We start from the raw sequence: 22,448 nt of genomic DNA, 5'->3' as shown, positions 1-22,448 counted from the left end.
AGAGAGAGAGAGAGAGAGAGAGAGATGAAAATGAGTCACTAATTGCAGAAGAAACGGAACAATTACAGTTTCAGATGAGAAGTTTAAGATCACAACATTTTCAATATCGCATAGAGCTGTAATTTAAAATGAGAATATCTAAAGACTCATCATCAATTCTAAAGTAGAATATGGTGACCATGGCTGAATACTCACCAGCCCACAACAGCAGAAGGAACATGAGTGGAGTCATGTTTGTCACTGATCCTCCAGTGACTGTCATCCAGATGTGGTAGCCTGGTAAACCCCTCCCTCCGAATATCTCATTTCCATTTCAAATGCAAATGAGATTTCCGGAAGGGGGGGGGGGGGGGGGGGGGGGGGGGGTTACCAGGCTAGGACGCGCGAACAGTCTTCTCCCGGGTGGTTGAAGCCAGAAGGGGGCGAGGGGCGGGGCTGGGGGCAGGGGCAGGCAGTCCTGAGTAATGCTAGTGCTGAGATGCTCTCAGCAGCAGGAGGAGCAATGTTCTCACTAAATAAGTGTAGAGGAATATCTTGCGGAGTTTCAATGTTAATATGTAAATATGGCAACTCATTTAGATGTAGGTTTATGGTTTCCCATGGACTATAGCAGTTGCAATTTCTCTTCTTTCATAACATAATCCCCACACCAAGAGTAAAAAAAGAAAAAACGTTTCAGTCATTCGGTCCGACTTCACTGTAGCCCATAGTAGCCTTTTCATACGCGATATGTGAAAGTTTATAATATTTAGAGAAATTGAAAAATGTCAAATACAAAAGTAGTCGTAGTAGTGAATATTTATTTTTGTTTCTCATAAGCGTGCATCCGTTGTATTTTTGTTTCTCATCATCCGTTGTCCGTCAACAACACAGCCGTCTGTGCCTCGACGTTTGCGCTCTGTCTCAGCTCGCTTGGTGCCTTCTGGCTTTAACCACCCGGGAGAAGACTGTTCGCGGCTAGGACAGTGGAGTCTTTTTACATGTAGTCACACTGTCCTATTGGCCTTTCAACCACCAATCACCATGTCCATGTCATCATGTGACATTATTCCATTAGCGGTGACCTCAACACATATATTCAAGGTTTTAAGCAAAACAATATCATGCAATTCTAAAAAAAAAAATGTACCAATTATTTGGCGGCCAACTTGCAATATCCTGGTTACTTGTTCACATTATTATGTTATGTTATGTACTGTAAATAGACATACTGTTTGCTTGACATCAAATGCTACAAACGTTATTTCTGTTATTGTTGTTGATGCTAGGCTAGATGTTCCCCTGGTATCCTAGTCCTAAAATAAAAATGTGTCTTTGTACCATATTATGTGATCATTTACCCTGTCGTTAGTGACAAGGGTTCATTTACTCTAAACTTGCACTTTAAGTTGCTCTGGATAAAAGTATCTGTTAAATGCCTGAATTGTAAATTGAAATATTCTTTGAATTTAAGATAGGCCTACGGCAGTACAGAGTTACTTTGTGTTTTGTTTGATCTGCATGAAGTGGATACTGTACCAGTCAACTGTCTTTATGTCAAAGACATTCATTCACTCAGGACAGCTAAGAAGCTGCAATTCAAATGTCTTATCTAAAAAAGTATGATATCTATGCTCGCTTTGCTTAAAATATCCTGCAGTCATTTAGCTCTATTCAAATACGTTGTAGAGTTGTATACGTTGTATGTGTCTGACTCGAATTATGATATAACATTTTCTTTTCAGTTTCTGTAAAACCATGTAAGGCAAAATAACTTCATGGTAGATTTATTTATTGATCAGTTGACAGTAAAAGAGTCCAGCTTTCAGTGCAGATTCCCAGTGTTTGACTTTGTGCACTAACATAAAAGTCCCAAAGAAGTTACTTATGTATATGATGTAGCCTACTGACCTTTTTGGACAATGTCAAAGCCTGCTCGCTTTAATCACCAAACATCAAAAGCATTATATATCATTATCTAGGGATAATTTACAACAAATGAGGACTGGTACCATATAGTCCAGTATACATTCAGGGCTAGGCCAATGTGTTTTTGGTAAAAAAAAATATATTATTTAGCATGTTCGTGGCAAAAATTAAATATGAATGAAAATGTCCACCACAAGCTGCCATGGTGATGACTCCTGAGTCGATCCTGGCTGAGACAGGGAGCCAGTGCAGTGAAAATAGCAGTGCCGGCTGGTATCAATGGGCTAGTGGGGCTAAGCCCACCTATCTTATGGAATAAAGATGAGAAATTATTATTAAAATGTTTTAGAAGAGATTATTGTATATGCTGGTGGAACCTGGAGCAGCAACAGCATCAAACAGTTACAAGAAAAACACAAAATATGTAAAAAATGGGCTGATTTCTTTTAGCCCAAATCAGCTTCCATTGGCTTTCATTGAGTTGAGTGATTGACAGCTGACACGTCTGCTTGATTTACTCACCATTGGGGCTAATATATTTTAGCCCCCAAGCTCCGCCCTGACTGGCTTTTGACCAATGACAGAAGGAGGATTAACAGGCAGGCGCCAGTATTCGAATGGATTGTAGATTATTTACTTTCTAATCCATCTTCAAAAAGGTATTGTGGATTTACTTAATTTATCTGACAAAGTTAAGAAACATGATTGCTTTAATCACATTGGAAGTGGCAAGCTGTTTGGGGAAAGACATCGCTAGCTCTGTGTGTGTGTGTGTGTGTGTGTGTGTGTGTGTGTGTGTGTGTGTGTGTGTGTGTGTGTGTGTGTGTGTGTGTGTGTGTGTGTGTGTGTGTGTGTGTGTGTGTGTCTCACAGTCAGGGGTCATCACCATGGCAGCTTGTGATGGACATTTTCATTAATATTTCATTTTCGCCACGGACATGCAAAATAATCATCTTATCAAAAACACAGTGGCCTAGCCCTAAATGTATACTAATGGACTCCTAATGTGTCATAGGGTCTATTCCAATGTGCTGCACATTTTAAAACAATAGTATGCATTATATGTCTGCATTAACTACTGAGCCACTTAATGACCAACAAATGAAATCCTAATTATTTTGGATAATAGCCTAATAATTGAGTCTCATCAGTACAGGCGCTTCAACCTCAAAATGGCCACTTTAGCTGCACAGGTGAGTGGGTGCCTAATATTATACATTATGGCTAATATAGAGATTGCTGGCTTATCAAAAGACAGTGTTACTTGAGGACAGAAGGAGATCAAGTTCTACCAGCTAAACCATTTGGTTTGGCAAGGTACGGTAGCTAGTGGATTCCATTACGGTGATCAGGTATTCTCTGTTGATGAGAAAGTCCAAGGCATGCACATGTATCAAAGGAAAAAGAGACACACCCTACACCTACAAGCTACACTTGTATTTGTTTTTGATTTATTAGACATAATAAACATGTTAAATGCTTCTCACAGAAACGTCAAGGCTAAAATGCCAATGGAACACTGGAACAGGAAACTTGAGAGACAACAAAAGATATGTACATCATGATGAGTGATTAATGAAGGGCATGCCAGGATTTTAATTGCAGTGTCACAATAGTTTAATGTGAAGGCACCTAACTTTGATCAGACATGAGCTAACTTTTAGGTTGGAGGAGGTCCTAGGCTGTGGATGGAGGGTTTCCATGGATCATGATTGTGGAGTGTTATTATAGTTGTCAATTATTGAAATCCCAAACATGGAATATACTTGGACCATGCCACACTTAATGCCTGTCTCAGGACTGCCACCTGCCAGTATACAGTGGATAACTTCCCAGTCTCCAGGTTTTCGAAAGTATAGCTACCACTTTAACCCTGACATCCCAATTTTGGGCATGTCATTATAGGCTAAAAAGATAATACAATTACTGACCTACAAGCTCACAACATGCTGTGATGTGTTGTGATTGATTGATTTGGATAATAATAATCCAGCTTTAGATCGGCTTTTCCCTTCCACATAATATTTGTATTTATTTGATAAGTGGCTTGTTTTAAAATGTGTAGCGCTGTGGAATAGAGTAGACAATATGGCACATCAGGAGTCCATTAGGGATAGGCCTATGTGATTCTGGTAATATTACCTTTTTTTAAAGCACATTTTGCTATTTTCACAGAATTGAGGCAGTTATTAGCAATCATTTCGTTTAGCTTAGTCTTGTTGTCTTCACCTGATGCAATTGTGTGTACAGGTACCATGTGCAATAGGCCGGCCTACTAAAAATCTCCTGCAACTCATGAAATGAGCATGTTACTTTACGAGTCACCAAAGTTATTCAAGGCATTTTTATTTGTTTCTACATTATAATGAAGAAAATATATAGGCTATATCTAGATTTTTTTTTCAAAATAAAAAATGTTCCACGGACATAGACATGTCTTGCCACGGACATGTTTGTCCGTGTACGGACATGTTGATGACCCCTGGTCACAGTGTGTGTGAGAGAGAGACTAGAGTCTCTCACCCTCGAAAATCGGCAAACGTAGCCGTTTTCAAGATGTTTTGGCCATTATCTCTGGAACGGAAGGTCCAATCTTCTCAGTTCAAAGCTTGTTAGATGCGTGCCTTTGAGGACATTAAGCACATAACGACACCTTTATGGGGTTTTCAGGTTTTTGGGCCTAATTGTTCGAGCCGGCCCAGTTAGGGCTGGGCCTTAATTTTCAGGCCCGTTGAGAACTCTTAGACAGACTGTGTGTGTGTGTGTGTGTGTGTGTGTGAACTGGGTGTACAGAACTGGGTGTACTAAATACAGTTAAAAAGATGGAATTCAATGAGAGCTTCCACAGTTAGACATTTCACTTATGATGAATATGGTTGTATTGTCCAAGGTCAAATTCAAATAAATTAGATTTCATTTATCTTAATGCAAGTGATTTCAGTGCATCAAGTTGCAAATATTTGTAATGATTATTAAAATAATTATAGGGATTTTGGTCGCACAAATCCTACAGTAAGACATTTGAGCAGGGGTCATCACCATGACAGTTTGTGATGGACATTTTCATTAATATTTCATTTTTGCCATGGGCATGGGCCCTAAATGTACACTAATGGACTCCTAATGTGTCATAGGGTCTATACCAATGTTCTGCACATTTTAAAACAATAGTATGTCTGCATTAACTACTGAGCCACTTAATGACCAACAGATTAAAATCCTAATTATTTTGGATAATAATAATTGAGTCTCAGAATCAGGTTTAGGTTTATCAGGTTTATCAGGTTTATTGTCACATCACAGGTTTATAAGGTAAAAAAGTGGGTGAAATTCGTTTTTGTACATCACTCCCATCGCAACGTTAGATTCCGTAGAAAGAAGAGTGGGGAGAGAGAAGAAGAAGAGGGGTAGGGGGCAAGTGGGAAGGAGATCAACAAGAGAACAATAGAAGGCCAAAAACATCTCATGTCTCATCAGTACAGACAGTGCTTCAACCTCAAAAGGGCCACTTAGCTGCAAAGTTGAGTGGGTGCGTATTATACATCATATGGCTAATATAGAGTGTAACTGCCAGAGTAATCATTTTATTTATTATTTTGGTTCTTTATTTAATATAATTATTTATGCCCATTATCCATGCCCATGTTGTTGAGTCGCTTTATTAGAACTTAGAAGTAGTATTTTGTACCGGAAACTAAGTTAAATGCCCGGTACTCCTTTATAAGGGAGGCTGGGACACGGACACGTTAATGCAAGTGTTTGTTTGTTTATGCTTTATTTTATGTAGTTCGACGTTGGTGTTATTAGAGCCGCAAGAGTGCTTTAATAAACTATCAGTATGCAGAACCACTGTGTCGTTTATGACTACTGGAGGGAGTGACATAGAGATTTCTGGCTTTTCAAAAGCCAATCTGAACAGATGACATGCCTTCTGTTTTTGCTCTTGTCCTGCACCATTTTTTCACTGTGGTCCCTCACATGCAGTTGACTTGATCATTTCATTGTCTGACCACACCACATACACTCCATGAATCCGTTGTCTTAAGAAAAGAAAGATTTTTTTTGGCTATAGTCACAGAATTGAGGCAGCTATTAACAATCATTTATTTTAGCTGTCTTGTTGTCTTCACCTGATGCAATTGTGTGTGCAGGTACCATGTGCAATAGCAACGGCTTCGGATGCTGTCAATGCACTGAATTGGAGATTATCACGTTTAATCAGACTATGATTAAACGTATGATTAAACTGATTGGTCTAAGTAGGTGAGATACAGAGCTACCGACGGGGCTCAGTAGGTGTTTTGTCGTTATTCTGTGGGTTGATTAAAGTTGTGGCAAACGCTCACCCCAAAACATGATTTACGATAACTCGGACGGCGCTGAGTCGGCTCAAGCGATCTTCACAACGTTCGGCATGGCAACTCGCTCGCTTTGGCTCGCTCGGTGGTGCCTCTCGTGGCTCGACGTCGCGCCTCCGTCGCGGTCCAAAACTATACTTTATGCAAAACTCCTACTGAGCGCCGTCGGTAGGTCAGTATCTCAACTACTTAGATCAATCAATAGTCTGATTAAACGTGGGTAAACATGATAAAGTCCCATTCAGTGCATCGACAGCATCCGAAATGGGTGGCAATAGGCCTACAAACAATCTCCTGCAACACATGTAATGAGCATGTTACTTAAATTTACGAGTCACCAAAGTTATTGGTGACTCGTAAACACATTTTTTAAATATGTTTCTACATTATAATGAAGAAAATGCGTAGGCTATATTTTGAAATTGTTTTCAAAATAAAAATTTGCCCCGGACATGTTTGTCCATGTACGGACATGTTGATGACCCCTGCTCCAGAAGAATAGAGCTAGCACATGTTGAAATATTCATGATTTCTGCACGACAGCAACGTATAAAAGGCTATAGTTTCAACCAAAAAAACTCAATAAGAGTGCATGTTGTTTGGCTAGGACTAGTATTGTAATTTGAATACTTGTGTGGAGTGTTGTGACTCTGCACTTTTTAGACTTATTTTATTTTGATAAAAAGAGAATGAGGGGAGGAAGAGGAGAGGGTGAAGGGAGGATAAGTGTCGAACCGTTGGGATTAAGATCGCAGAGAGCGCCGTGATGTGGGTGCAGCAGTGGCCAGCAACATCACGGAGACAACTTCCCAGTGAGCTGTCTGGGTATAAACTTGGGTTAGAGCAATGCATGGAGGAGTCTGTTTTCACCTTCCCAGAGTAAAACCTCTTTGGTACTAAACCCATTATACTTCTAAAAACACATTATCCAAACATTTATGACAGCACTCACCAATTAACTTTAAAAAGTAATTTTTAAAGTTTTTTAAAGAGACTCAGTACTTTTTTAAGTTACTTTGTTTTGCTTTGATGTAATAATAAAGAAACCTTGAACATACAAAACAGCAATTTGGCCAACAAATATATAAACTTTGTCAGAGCAATGAATGGAGTAGTTGGATTCACCTTCCCAAAAAAATACTTAAAATATTATTTATTTTAAATAATATTATTACTCAATAATATTATTGAGTAATAAAACTCAATAAAAAGATTTTTTAAACAGCCAGATTAATTTGTCATACACGACAGCTGTGTCGCGACCAGTGTTGCCAGATTTTGCGAGAGAAATAAGCAACCAGGTCTATGAAAACAAGTGCAAAAGAAGTGGCTATTATAGGCCACATGAGCACTTTAAACCTATATTCTTTGGCTATTTGAAAATAGCCGATCTACAAGCTCACAACAAATAAAAAGCAACCCGCAACTACCAATATTTACCAGCAACTTTTCAGAAAAAACACTTATAATAAGCAGACATGGCAACACCGGACATTTAGCGTCTTTTGGCTACATCTCCTCTTTGCTGGTGGTGCTTTCATTGTAGAAGCCTACAATATGAGTGCGAAAGCTACTCCCTGCGCCTTTTTGCCAGACCCAGAGGGTCGGTCTACATGAGGCTTTGTCTGTCCCTCTTTCGTCCCCCTTTTGTCCCTCTTTCGTCCCTCTTTCGTCCCTCTTTTCCTCTTTTCCTCTGCACACACGTCATGCGAAGTCCGGCCATTCAGATTTCAACCACTAGGGGTCTGGCAGTACCAGGTCTCCTGGTTCTTGTTTATACAGTACCTGCCAGACGAGTACAGGTGATGGCCCCATGAGACAAAGACAAAGGCCCCATGAGACAAAGACAAAGATTTGCATTCCTATGAGTGACGGTCGCTTCACTGAATGGACTCATTGTCATTGTCACAGCAATTAATTATTGGGCGGTGAGTACACACGGAAAATGTATTCCGCATTCTATGGCTGTGTACGGAATACATGCAATGTATGGAATATCAGCCATTCTATGGCTATTACAGAGCAGTCTATCAAAGGCTTTACTGGCATGAAGCTAGATGAGGTATTGGATCCACACCATCTTTGACACTGTGAGAAGGGCTACTGCAGGTGGAGCACACTGTCAGGCTTTGGATATCCAAATAATTCAAAGTCTGGCTCATACAACTTGTACAGTTCTTTTCTCATCGCCACGGGGATCTGCGTAAACCAATCACTTAACCAGCTGGTGTCTGTGCGGTTCCGTTGGTGGCCAGAAGGGAAGTGGATCAGGTGATCGAGACCCAGGAGTTTCAGCAGCTGTTCAGAGTCCGTCTCTAAGGTTTCCATCTTGCCGATGAAATCATACTGGATCTGGCATGGATGGCACAGACGGTGCACCTGCAAAACACACACACACACACACACACACACACACACACACACACACACACACACACACACACACACACACACACACACGAAATATTTATTTATGTCCACATAATAAGAAGTACAGGATGTACAAAGTACATAAACACTGCCAGTGCAGTCAGATAAAGGGAAAACAGCCAGTTACAAAGTGCACGTAAAGCAGAGCATTGTTACATACAAAACAAAAGATGGCATACTTGTCGAACACAGCGGACAACAATCATGGGTAAAGGAAGCAACGCCTCCTCGAAATTGAGCGGCTTCCTATAATAGCTGATATTGAGCAGTACCTTGCTAATTGTTTAGCCCTCCTTTTGGAGAGGCCGGCCATTTGCAGGCCCCTTACAACCAACTTGTGCACGTGTCCTAGACTACCAAAGATAAAAACCAAAAGTTTACATCTGTAGCCTAGCTGAGAGATGGTCTGCTCTAGCTGATGATATTTTAGCACTTTAGGAAGGCTTCCTCTAAGCTGTAATCAAAAGTACAGCCGACCTCGAGAATGAACACCTCCCTATGGTTTTCATTAACCATTCATCAACAATGACATCAGGGGTGTTAGCTGAAATGTTAGAGAACACAGAATCATCGTTACACAGGTTAAACATGCTCGGCTTCACAGTAGAATGCTTATACAGCATGATGGAGGACCTGAAAATAGAAGTGATATCTTTAGATATCAAATCCACTATTCTGTCATGCCTTATGTAGAGTCCCCTGTATACATGGCACCCATTTAAGATGTGGGACATGGTTTCAGCTATTTGTTCATGACCATGATGTATACAGTGAGGAGCATGGTTGCCTGGAAACCAGATGGAGAGGTTAAGTTTAGATGGTAAAACCTGCAACCTCTAACTTAGAAATTTGAAGTTTGTCCTTTTTCCATTTTCGTTCTACTTTTCTGCAGTGTTGTCTGGCTGCTCGGGTGGTATCATTTAGCCAGGGCTGTGGATTCAGTTTGGGCTGGCCAGATTTTAAAGGGGCAATGTTGTCGAGGATGCCCAGGCAGGTGGAATTGAATAGGGTGACCATCTCTTCTATACTCAAATGGGGGGAGGGGTCTCGATTGTGACACAGTTTGAGGTGGCTGTGTATGATGTTGCGAATTTACTAACAGTCGAGCTATTGATGTGACGGCAGGGGCGAGTAGGCAGACGGAGTATGGAAGTGTGACAGGGTAGAGGGACATTGAAAATAATAGGTTTGTGGTCAGATGTGCAGTAAACTTGATCCCAAATATTAATATTTGATACTGGGAAACCATGGGATAGGATAAGATCGAGTGTGTGACCGAGCCGGTGTGTGGGGCCTGTGACATGTTGAGTCAGGTTAAAGAAGTCAATCAGGTTTTCAAATTCCCTGACCATGGGTCTGGTGGGACAGCATACATACGTATGTTAAAGTCCCCCAGGAGCAGAATGTTTTCCCATTTAGGCATAGTACGTGATAACAGGTCTGAGAAGTCTTCGATGAAGTTTTTACATTTTGGGGGTCTATACACTACAGCAAGCAGTGCTGGGGTTGATCATTTAAGTTCAAAAAGCTGTAGCTCAAAGCTAGGGTAGGAGTAGGTGGTTAAGACAATGGGCCGGATGCATAAAGGGATTTGCGACCATATTTTGTACGTACCGGCATTTAGGACAAGTCGTACATATTCACCTGATTCATAAAGATTTTTTGGTCTGTGTTTTGTGCGTCAGGTGCGCACCTTCTCACGCCACCCCCGAGGTTGGCGTACCAGGGGCTGAAATGTGCGTATGTCTTTAGAATGCTTTATTCTTCATGTCAAAATCAATTACAACAGTGGCAAACCTCAAATAAAATATATATGTGCCCAACATTTGTCAACACATATATATAAAACATTTAAAATAAATGTCAAACGATATATTACTTGTAGCCTATGCATAATATAGACATGATGTAGATTCCACCGCTTTTTATTTATTTTCTAGGCTATATGAGTCGCAGCTGAATTATTAGGTGTGTGTTTGCCAGCGGGCCATCTCAGCCAAAGTGTCACGTAATAATGAAAATAGGCTATGATGCCTTAATGAAACTGTGGAGGGACTGACTGCATCAGTGTCCGTGTCGCGGTATTAATTTGTAAAGCCTACTGTAGGCTACTGTATATTGATCACATGAACGCCACACACAACAGCCTAATAAATATTACCATCTGATGAGGAAAAATAAAGTGGATGAAAGCTGTGTCCAGAACCATTCCCCATTCCGACGTAGGACAGTGATATCCAAAATGAACTAATTTAATCAATAAGCTCTGGTCCATAATCGGATAGAAGCGTTCCACTTGTATGCCCTGGATTTATTTTCAACATCATATTTAAGGTGCGCAATGTTCATTAGAAAATGCTTATAATATCCTTTCCATGTTTTATTAGCCTTTTATTTGGTAATGGGGTTAAACCTTGTAAACTTCTTTATTCTCATTACACATGAGAGCATTTATTACGTGATCCGCTTCCAGACAGAACAGTAAGTTGTCAAGGCGATGCGACACCGCATATGTTATCTTAGACGAGAGACGGCAGAGTTGAACTTGCATCGTTGCCAGATGTTGTGAGAGAAATAAGCAACCAGGTCTAGGAAAACAAGCCCAAAAGAAGCAACTGGCACTTAGGCCATTATAAGCACTTTAATTAAACCGTTGTGAGCTTGTAGATCTGCTATTTATTTTTAAAATCGTGTAATAAAATTTGGAAGATTTGGAAGATTTTTTAAACATTCTAACAACACAAATCTGCCTCCAGCTCGCACAAAACATTTTCAGATGGGGCTTATAGGGATAAATTAAAATTAGCATACTAACTTGGGGGTCCATGACATGAAAATATTTGAGAACCACCGGTTAAAACAATTAAACAATTGTGAAGCAAGCCCAAATAACTAACTACACTTTAGAAACAAGCCAAAAAAACGCATCCCACAGCTCCCAATATTTACAAGCAACTTTACAGAAAAATAAGTCCAAATTCGCTTATAATAAGCGGACATGGCAACACTGTTTGGCACGGTTCAGCACAGTGACGTTGAAGTTGGATGCTGTTGGATGCAGCCTTCCAGAGAGTAATCGTCACACCTGGTCATACGCACTGGTCATACGCACGTCTCTGTCATATACGACACCCCTTTTGAATCGCACGTCCGTTAGTGAGTACCAGAAATACGACCTCCTTTAGGAACTTCATTTACACCATATTTACGACCCTCGTTATGAATCGGGGCCAATGAACCTGGGTCTCCCACATGGGAGACCAAACATCTAGAAACATCCAAGAGAATGACCACTTGGTCAGGGGAGATTGTACTTTTAGGCAGAACTACTTGTCAGTCACCTGTGTCCTACCTGACACCAAGTTCCAAATGTCTCAATGGGAGAGTATAGGGAGTTCACCTCCCCCACTACTAGTTATATTGTCTTTATATAATCTACCACAGTGGTTCCCCAAATCATTTTGGGGGGTTCCCAGATGATTAGCTCAACGTGCAACATTGTTTTCATACTCAAAGGTAAACAAACCAACATCCAGAATAAGTGTGTACAGGGTATCTGCACATTTATAAAGTTACAACCTTTTTAATACCAAATTGGCCAATTGTCAAATATTACATAAGAAATAGGCAAACATTGTGAAAATAGCCGATCTACAAGCTCACAACGCCTCGCACGGCGATGGGTTGTGAGCGTGTAGTTCACCTATTTTCACAATATTTATCTGTGGAACCGTGAGTGCATGTATGACAGCTCTGCTGTACCTGCAGCCAGTGTTCATTGAAGGGCTCCTCCTTCTCAGTCTGTGGGTCCAGCAAGTATTTGATGAACTGCTGGAAGGTTGGGATGATTCCAGCTGCAAACGCTTCAGCAACCTCCGCTGGCAAGCTTCCAGACAAATTAGCATACCGACGCAGGATGACAGAGCCATAGTTCTGGTAAAAGTACTGAATGGGCCTTACACACACACACACAGGCAGGCAGGCAGGCACGCAGGCAGGCAGGCAGGCAGGCAGGCGCACACACACACACACACACACACACACACACACACACACACACACACACACACACACACACACACACACACACACACACAATGTTATTATTCATGGCTATTCTGTTCAGTTAATGGAAACTTCATCACTTTTCTTCATCTCTACAAAGCCAACCCCCCCAACACACCCGCACGCACGCACGCACACACACACACACACACACACACACACACACACACACACACACACACACACACACACACACACACACACACACACACACACACACACACACACACAAACTCACGCTCATATTTTTTTTTTAACCTTTTTCCACACAGAACCAGTAGCTGACATGCATACAAACTGGCTCAATAGCGCCCCTTGCCAAACAGGACAATGCGGTATTGCAGGTGAAAGTGCTTTATAAGCAGGGGTGCACATAACTTTTTAGGTCTGGTACGCAGAAGAGCACCTGGACATGTGAGTTGGTGCGCATGGCGCCCGTCCCGTTTTGTCAACGGGGGGGGGGGGGGGGGGGGGGGGGGGGGGGGTTCAGCCCGGACAGTTTTGTCAACGGGGGGGGGGGGGGCGAGAAAAAAAGGACGCTCTGCTTCTAAATTCCGCCGATTTTCGCCGTTTTTTTTTCTCACGCTGTTAGATAAAGCCCCCAAGGTTGGTGCCCTGTGCTGCTGCGCTGACTTTATCCGCCAGATTGGGACGTTCACGGCATATTTTGCACCATTACGGTGCGTTCATCATCGGTGACGAGTGCCTCTAACAGCCGCTGCTGGCTGCGTGCACGCAGCGAGGCGATGCGAGGCAACGCGAGTCATATCTCTACCCCTGTGCCTAATGGCTGTACATGGGGCCGACGGGTGCTTTAGTTTAGAGTGATTGTGTGAGTGTGGCTTCAGGAAGTAAATTCCTAGCCTCGATCTCCAGCCTTTTATTTTTTAGTTTTGCTAAAAAATAAAAACTTGGAAATTCCTGTCCCAGCTGTTGGTGCGCAAAAGCGCCTCGCGTCGCCTGATGTGGTGCGCATTTTTTATTTTGGGTGCGCATGCGCACCTGCGCACCAGTTATGTGCACCCCTGTTTATAAGCCAGAGAGAAGTTAGTTGGAATGAGGCTTGATTTAGGCTCAAACCTTTTGAAAAACATTTGAGGGACATAAACAACATGATATTAAATATTATTATTATTTTTTAAATTCATGGTGTAGACCCTTTAACCATATGAACCTGAGGGCTCTATTAAGGACTTCAAAGGTAAGAACTGTTCTTATTACTTCATTTAAGACGTGGAGGTGTGACCATGGCAATTTTGGTATTTGGTGCGGTAATGTGTGCACTGCACCAAGGCGCTATGCGGTAAAACAGCCCTGAATTAGTCATGGGTGTGTTTGGGTGTTACTTAACTCAATCCAATCAGAGTACCCGCTACCATTCCCTTTAAAGACGGGGTGCCGTGATTTTCAGTGACCCCCCCCCCCCCTAAAACATAATCATCGGGTATTATGGTTATACTAGGAGGAAGATTTTTTTCAAAAAAGTGTACAGAAATTGTTAAAATTATGTTTTTATGTGGACACGCCTCCAGCTCATTAAGTATACCTGGTTCTCACCTTAGCACCTCCTCCACCACCTTAGCACCAACCACCTGTCCTAGTCCCTCCTCCTCCTCATGCCCACACCTGTTGTGTTATGATAATGAGGGGGAGGGTAAATTTTACTATGTCACTAAAGGGCTGTTTTTCTATTGGCACGTTTGACCCTCAAGGTTTCAGCCTCCAGGTAGAAACTCAAAATAGTCAGAGAAGCACCATAGAAACACCACCAGGGGGCTTAATGAAGTTCTATCAACCTCATAGACACATGAAAAACAGAAAAAGTGCAAAACCATGGCACCACCTCTTTAAGATCAGCGCAAGACGCAGTGCTATTATCCGTGCGATCCGTGCAAGCTCACATTGAAAGGACCATAGAGACTGCTGGCCAAAATATCTGATCTCCAAGCAGTGGCGTAATTTGCCTATAGTGTTGCTGGGTTATGAACCCATACATGGGACTTCCACGCAACGGGAACCTCCAGGAGGGGATTCACTAATTAATTTATGTTTTTAATAAGACGTCCATATTACACAGTAAAGGCATCTGCTATTATATTTATTTTTGTCATTTCCAATATATTATGTAGCCTATAGGATTATATCACCATAGTATTCATATATTATACACTTCTGAATCCTGAAATAAACAAAACGGAGGGGAAATAAACATTCCGGGTGGAAACCGGAACACTCGTCCTAAAATATACTCGCCCCATTTTTTCTGCGGATCGAGGTCACCGGATTAGACCCGGACGACGGTTCTCTCCCAAAACGTCAACGAGAAATGAGAGCGAAAAAAAGAGCAGAGCAAGTGATGAGACCCGTGGCTCAAGTTCAAACTACCGTCCACGGGAGTTATCATGAAATCCAAAGATTAATTCATTAATAATTATAAACCAACCACCCCCTGTTGATCTTGTTGGGGGGAGTTCGACCAAAAACAAAGGGAAGAAAATTAGAGAGGGAAGAGGCGGAGAATGTTGCGGTCGGAGATCAAAGGATTCAGCAGTCATTCTGATAATGAAAGCTAAAGACAGCTGTAAAGACCTTTATTTTATTTTAGGGAATAAACCTTTGAGATGCCGCCTAGAGTGGAACAGGAGTCAGATGGATGGATTGAAACGGTGAGTAGGGCTGTCTGTCCATACTGTGCGTAAGCCCTATCCCTGGCTGTACCATGCCCGATGTTTCCTTTTCGATTGATATTGTTTGATGGAGAGATAATACAATACAGTCATGACTGAAAACAGACCCTTCACAGATTATAGAGAATTTTAAATTATAGCAATCAGTTTAGAATTGACTGAGTTGTGGTTTATTTAAATGTGAGTTCTCTTTGGCTGCCTATACTGTACATCCATGGGCTCTGCGCCCATCCTGGGCCGACATTTGCTTTTTGCTTGATATTGTTTGATGGAGAGAAAATACAATCATATAACAAATGAAAAAAGACACTTCACAGCTAATAAAGAATACATTTTAAGAATCGGTTGAGAATTGAATGAGTACTGCTTAGTTAAACTGCTGGTGTCCTTACAACCTAACATTTCTTTTTGCACTTAAGAAGTCTTGCATGCGGTGAGTCTTTTCTCTCCAGGAGGGGCGAGATCCAAATGTGGCGTTGGCGGGCGCCGCGGCGGTTGTGGCGCTCGCCGCGAGCGCCGCGGCGGTTGTGGCGGACGCCGCGAGCGCCGCGGCGGTTGTGGCGCTCGCCGCGAGCGCCGCGGCGGTTGTGGCGAACGCCACGACCGCCGTGAAAACCGCCCCAAGCGCCGCGAGCACCACGTAGGGTCCGCCATCCGATCCATCGACCATATCTGTGCTCTTCTGGCGCAGCCCCCCCCCCCCCACCTGTGTGCCCCCCCCCCCCCCCGGGACCCCCCCCCGGGACCCCCCCCCCCCGGGACGCCCCCCCGCCCAAGGGGTGGATAGTAATAATTGTATATTTTGCGCATTTGATCCAGAGCAGTTGAGATTTGATTCGGCCATATCTTTCTGAATTTAACTTGTATTTTTATAATTGTATTTTTTATATGATCTGTAAAGTTTATATTTTCATTTGCTACCAGGCATGAATTTATTATATATATTTTTCCTTATTTTCTTTCTTTATTTACACGTGCTTAATAAACGAAGCATTTGAGATTTCATCCGCCCAGATCTTTCTGAATTTTACTTGAATTATTATAATTTTAATGTTTATATGATCCGTAAATTTTATATTTTCATGTGGTATCAGGCATGAATTTATTTTATTATTTTATTTCATTTATTTACATGCGCGCAATTACACACGCATCTAACTATTGGACTCAGCTCTGGGGACACGGTGCGGCTGCAGAGTTCACCTTGAAATTTGTCATTACAATTTTACTGTAGCCTAATCCACAAAAGTGTGACTGACTGTTAATTCCTTGAGTCAATACATTGTGTTTTTATCACCGGTGCCAGTATTATTATTATTATTATTATTATTATTATTATTGTTAATAGACCTTGCAACATAGAGCAACTTAAGTGCTTGCAGAACTTAATAATATAAGCACACTTATTCTCCAGGCAGACAGACAGAAACAGTCTGTCTGTCTGTCTGTCTGTCTGTCTGTCTGTCTGTCTGTATGTCTGTCTGTCTGTATATTATGTTACGTGCATAAATTAAGCTTGGGTCATTGGTCAATGAACCTGGTGTGTCGGTCAGAAAATAACTGATCTATAAACTCACAACTCATCGCATCCTCATTCATTTCACTGGTCAAATGCAACAGACAGACAGACAGACAGACAGACAGACAGACAGACAGACAGACAGACAGACAGACAGACAGACACGGTCAGAGACGCACCAGTACCACCGAGTGCTAGTATGGAGCTTGTTGTTGCGTCTTTGAACAGTTCACACAGCGAGCAAAACTTGGGGAGCCCGATTTGGGGGCTATGCAAACAGGGACTATTAATTAACCTATTAATTGCTACAAGTAAATAATATAACACACAATTTGGATGAAAAGGCGCATGTGTAAATGAAAATAAAATAATATATTGGCTATAATCAAGTCTACTTATCAATCTGTCCGTAAGTCCGTCCGTCCGTCCGTCCAGACAGACAGACAGACAGACAGACAGACAGACAGACAGACAGACAGACAGACAGACAGACAGACAGACAGACAGACAGATCTGTCTGTCTTCTTATTGACGTAACCATGGTAAATATAATTAGCTTGCATAATGTTAATAGCCTAATATAATAATATAGCCTATCATAATTATGTTTGGTTATAACCGTGTAGCCTACAGTATAATATATTTATATTATCTATCTATCTATCTATCTATCTATCTAGCTATCTATCTATCTATCGCGCTGCAGCTTGTTGATCGGCTACTTTTTGGTGTCACGGCCTGGATCGGTCTGTCTGTCTGTCTGTCTGTCTGTCTGTCTGTCTGTCTGGCTGCATGGCTGTCTGTCTGTTGCATTTGACCAGTGAAATGAACGAGGATGCGATGAGTTGTGAGTTTATAGATCAGTTATTTTCTGACCGACACACCAGGTTCATTGACCAATGACCCAAGCTTAATTTATGCACGTATATATACCGACAGACAGACAGACAGACAGACAGACAGACAGACAGACAGACAGACTGTTTCTGTCTGTCTGCCTGGAGAATAAGTGTGCTTATATTATTAAGTTCTGCAAGCACTAAAGTTGCTCTATGTTGCAAGGTCTATTAACAATAATAATAATAATACTGGCACCGGTGATAAAAACACAATGTATTGACTCAAGGAATTAACAGTCAGTCACACTTCCCGGGGGGGGGGGGGGGGCACGCAGGTGGGGGGGGGGGGGGGCATGTGGGGGGGGGGGCTGCGCCAGAAGAGCGCAGATATGGTCGATGGATCGGATGGCGGACCCTACGTGGCGCTTGGGGCGGTTTTCACGGCGGTCGTGGCGTTCGCCACAACCGCCGCGGCGCTCGCGGCGAGCGCCACAACCGCCGCGGCGCCCGCCAACGCCACATTTGGATCTCGCTGTCTCTCCTTTTTTAAGTCAATGTGCATAACAGTAGATACCGAATTAAGCCCTTAATTAACATTAGAACACTCCCCCATGCTTAAAATATGCTGGCAAGCCTTATTACTTAAGTGTTTGCGCTCAGCGCACCTTGCATAATAGGGATTGCACATAATAGGGATTGCACATAAGATGGCGCTATGACCTAATTATCAACTAAGACGTGGATTTAAGACACGCAAAATAGGGCCCCGAGTGTCCTTATTCACATTATGTGGGGAATCCCAGTCCCAGTCAACAAAGTATATAGCTACTAGGGTTTAAGTGGTTAAACAGCACGCACACACACAACACGCACACATATACACACACACGGCACACGCGCAAGCGCACACACACACACACACACACACACACACACACACGCACGCACGCACGCGCGCACACACACCTACCTTTCAAACTTGCTCCTGAAGGCAGAGATGAGTCTTACGAAGGGGTCTCGTACAAACAGGAACTTGGTGTAATGCTGCAGCTTCAGCTCCATCAAGTTGCGAGACTGATTACCATTCCCCAAACTGCTAAATCACAGACGCAACATACACACACCAAAACTTAGCTAAAACACAGCTTATTGTAACACTGTGTGCAGTTCAGTCACATCTTTCACATGCACACTGTATTACACAAATGACTTATGTAGCTTTCACAGACTTTTATTTGACGATAAAAGAGTTTCATGGCAGGTATTACAAATGTGATGACAACTGGAACTGTTGTAGGCTATAAACATTTTATGTTTACCACAGGTAAGCGTTAATTACGGGTAACTTATGAGCAAGTGTTACCCAATTGGCTGTAATTTTTTCCAAAGAATATCAGCCAAGCATGACCTCTGTGCATGTGTGCGTGTCCACTTTTGTAGACAAAATCCCTGAATGTGGACTGTGTGTGACACGGAAAGGTCAAATTGGAGGACAAAATTGATAACTCCAATTGGAATTTACTGTATTCCATAGGGTTTGTGTTTCATTGTGTGTGTGTGTGTGTGTGTGTGTGTGTGTGTGTGTGTGTGTGTGTGTGTGTGTGTGTGTGTGTGTGTGTGTGCGCGCGCACGTGCTTGTGCATGTGTGTGAGTGTGTGTCATACTCTGCGAAGGTTCGGAGGAGATTGGGGTCGTGTGCCTCTGAATGAGGTATTGATCCCGGGTCAGTGTATTTTGTTGAGCCAGCCAACACCACCATAATTCTCTTCCAGTTGGTACTTGCTATCTGGAAGAGGAGATGAGACACAACCATGACCTGGGAGCACACACACACACACACACACACACACACACACACACACACACACACACACACACACACACACACACACACACACACACACACACACACACACACACCAGTGGTACCTACCTTGGGAACGTTGCAGTAGATAATCCTGTGGGTGTCATCTACTATGAGATGGTCCAGTTCTCGGTGGGGGATCTGCCCAAATGTCCGAGACTTTCCAGGGAAGTTCACTGACTCCTCCCCCATCGCCGTGCATACGTCAAAGATCCTCCTCTTCCGTGTGGCCTGGGGGAGAGGGTGGGAGGAGCCAAACGGGTCGGGCACCGAGTCACGCTTAGGATCCTGGAGGGGGTAGAGGGTAAAGGGGTTGAACCCCACGCCCACCTGGTCCCAATACACAATCAGCAGAATCATGAGCACAGAGCCCACGGCGAACACCACTTGCAGTCCATGGCAGGCTCCCATGGTTACCGGAGGATCTAGAGCCACGATTGGTAGATAAACAGATGCTTCCTGTTATTTTTTAACGTGATCACTGCCTAACAGCTCAACGGTTTAAACAGACAAATGTAATAATCATGGTATGCAGGCCTGCACTTTGACTGTTGTAATGACTTTATGTTCTATATTCAGTAATCCGCTCTAGGTCTTGCTATGGAGAGCGCCCCCTGGCGTGAACACAGAAGCATTTCTTGATACACTTCCAGACAATATCCATTGGCTGGATTCTGATTCGCCCTCCTGAAAGGAGGTCCCGACCTCCGTGCTACATAGTCAGGGGCGGATCTTAACACTTCATTCCCTCTTCTCATCTGAAAGCAGAGCGTTTCCTCAGTTTTGCCGAAGGTTTGTTAGCTTAACTAAGTTTCAACAGGCCAGGCTAACAAGTTAGCTTGCTAACTCCAGCTTAGCCTGGTAGCACTCGTTAGCACGGAAAGCTAGCGAGTGACTAACGTGCGATAGCTGTTAGGCTAGCTTCCACTGTTGCTCGGTTAGCCCGAGGCTAATCTTGACTCCATATGTTGCGGCTTGCTACCAAAACTACCAAAAATGGGAAACTCGTGGTTGGCGGAGCCTTCCTTGGAGTTTACCCAGCAGAGTGAGTCGAGGCCCAGAGCCGACCTCACTTCCCAAGCGAAGAGGATGGCGTCCGGGACCAGGTGTAGGACCTGATCCAACGCCGCCACCCCCCGCGGAAGCACTGCGAAAGATGTGACGGTGAGATGCCGGGCACCGACAAGCACACCCAGTGTGTGATTTGTCTGGGCCCCACTCGCGCGAAGCGGGTGCTGCTCGAGGGGGCGGACTTCTGTTCGGTCTGTGGAGACCCGGAGGAGGCCTCGAGTAATCTGGCGGGGACTACGGCGAGGGCGCTCCGTGCACCATCCGCGGCCTTGAGTTGGGAATGTACAATGGAGATGGCCGATCCGCTGAACGAGGAGGACATGCTGCAACGCATCTTCGACCCATACGAGGACGAAGAATGGATGAACAGGACGGGGACACCCAAGTCTCCTTTGATTCTCCAGAGTAGGACGACGTCCTTTCCCCCTCCAAAAGCAGAGCCTCCATTCCGTCCAGTGGTCAACCACCACAAAGCCGCTCCCATCGCCGCAGCCATGTCCAGAGGAGAGGCCCTCCCTTCTCGATGGCATACGCTCGTCACCCTGGAGGCGCTCCACAAGTCATGGACGAAGCCATACTCTTCATCCATCCCGTCTCTCAAGGGCCTCGAATGCCTGAGGGAGCAGGAAGAGGGGCTGAGTAACATCCCACAGATAGAGTAACATCCCACAGAAGGAGATGGCCATGGCGGCCCACCCCCTGCCCTCGGGTTCCGGAGGCCGAGCTTGTGGCCACGCAGCTCTTCAAGGCCGTAAAGAACGCCCCCATGCCGGAGCAGATGCAGGAGCTGCGTCGCCTGAGCAAAGAATCCCTACAGCTGACTGCCATCGGCCGATCCATGGCGTTCCTCATTACCACGGAAAGAGCGAGGTGGCTGGACCTCTCCCGCCTCTCCGAGGCGGAACGGACCAACCCGTGAAGCAGGAGGGTCTATTTGGGGATGCCATCGCCGCCCTGACGGCTAGCTGGAAATCGAGGCAGGAGCAGGAGAACATCACATTCCACCGCACATGCACATCGACGAGCCCCGACACCAGCACCCCGCCACCTCCCGCAGTTTATCCCACGTTCTGGGAGCCGGGTCGAGCGGGGTGCACACAGTGCACGCACTACACCACCAGGCCAGGTGGCTATGACTTTGCACATTCAGACTTTATTTACAACACAATGTAATGTTAATATGCACCTGCCGGGAAAATGTTTCAATAAAAAGGGTTCTGAGTCAACACTGATTTTTTCAGTAGGTTCCCAGAACATCAGAGATATGAACCTGCTGCCCCCAGAGTCTCAAGACATCTCAGGGCAGCAGGACAGGTAATTCACATGGGAAAAGCACATGAATCTTTTCTCATAAAAGGGGGTTGCAGCCCAACCACTGTTTGACCACCAGAGGGTGTCATAGTACCATGTCTGGCCAGACACCGAAAGGTAAACTCTCCTCTCCTTCACACCTCAGGATAGGTTCGGTGTGGAACCCCAGAGTGGGCTACTCGCTCGATCTCGAGGGTGTACGTTCTACAATCCGCGCCGGGGCCCCCAGCTTTTGTAGGACTATCACAAACGCAGGGGCGAGTAGTAGTGTTAGGGGAACGGGCCACAGTAAAGGTACCCAGACACCAGGCGTACAGTGAAGTTTACTTACGCTACTTCCTAGTCAAAAAGAAAGGGGGGGGGGGCTGCGGCCCATACTCGACGTAAGGGCACTGA

General features: G+C 43.9%; 1 protein-coding gene across 1 annotated transcript; it reads right to left on the bottom strand.

Moving 5' to 3' along the window:
* Positions 1-8,060: 8,060 nt before the first annotated feature.
* LOC311059789 (carbohydrate sulfotransferase 12-like) lies at positions 8,061-20,128 on the bottom strand. The gene is made up of 5 exons (XM_084077850.1): positions 19,740-20,128; positions 19,471-19,592; positions 18,777-18,899; positions 12,459-12,651; positions 8,061-8,645 (listed from the first exon to the last, which is right to left on the bottom strand). The coding sequence occupies exons 1-5, from the start codon at positions 20,079-20,081 to the stop codon at positions 8,367-8,369; spliced, it is 1,059 nt and encodes a 352-aa protein (XP_083933976.1). The 5' UTR covers positions 20,082-20,128; the 3' UTR covers positions 8,061-8,366.
* Positions 20,129-22,448: the final 2,320 nt, after the last annotated feature.

The sequence above is a fragment of the Gymnoscopelus microlampas genome (genome assembly GCF_963454915.1).
Source record: "Gymnoscopelus microlampas genome assembly, chromosome: 2".
NCBI classification, from domain to species: Eukaryota; Metazoa; Chordata; class Actinopteri; order Myctophiformes; family Myctophidae; genus Gymnoscopelus; species Gymnoscopelus microlampas.
This window is presented reverse-complemented; position numbering and strand designations above follow the sequence as displayed.

What these genes read in the sequence shown, in the direction of transcription:
- LOC311059789 (XM_084077850.1), bottom strand. Translation starts at nt 20,081, where the DNA reads ATGGGAGCCTGCCATGGACTGCAAGTGGTGTTCGCCGTGGGCTCTGTG. An exon ending in CTCCTCCGAACCTTCGCAGA is followed by an intron (nt 18,900 to 19,470) that starts GTATGACACACA and finishes GTGATTTAGCAG; the next exon opens with TTTGGGGAATGGTAATCAGT. An exon ending in TCAATGAACACTGGCTGCAG is followed by an intron (nt 8,646 to 12,458) that starts GTACAGCAGAGC and finishes TGTGTTTTGCAG; the next exon opens with GTGCACCGTCTGTGCCATCC.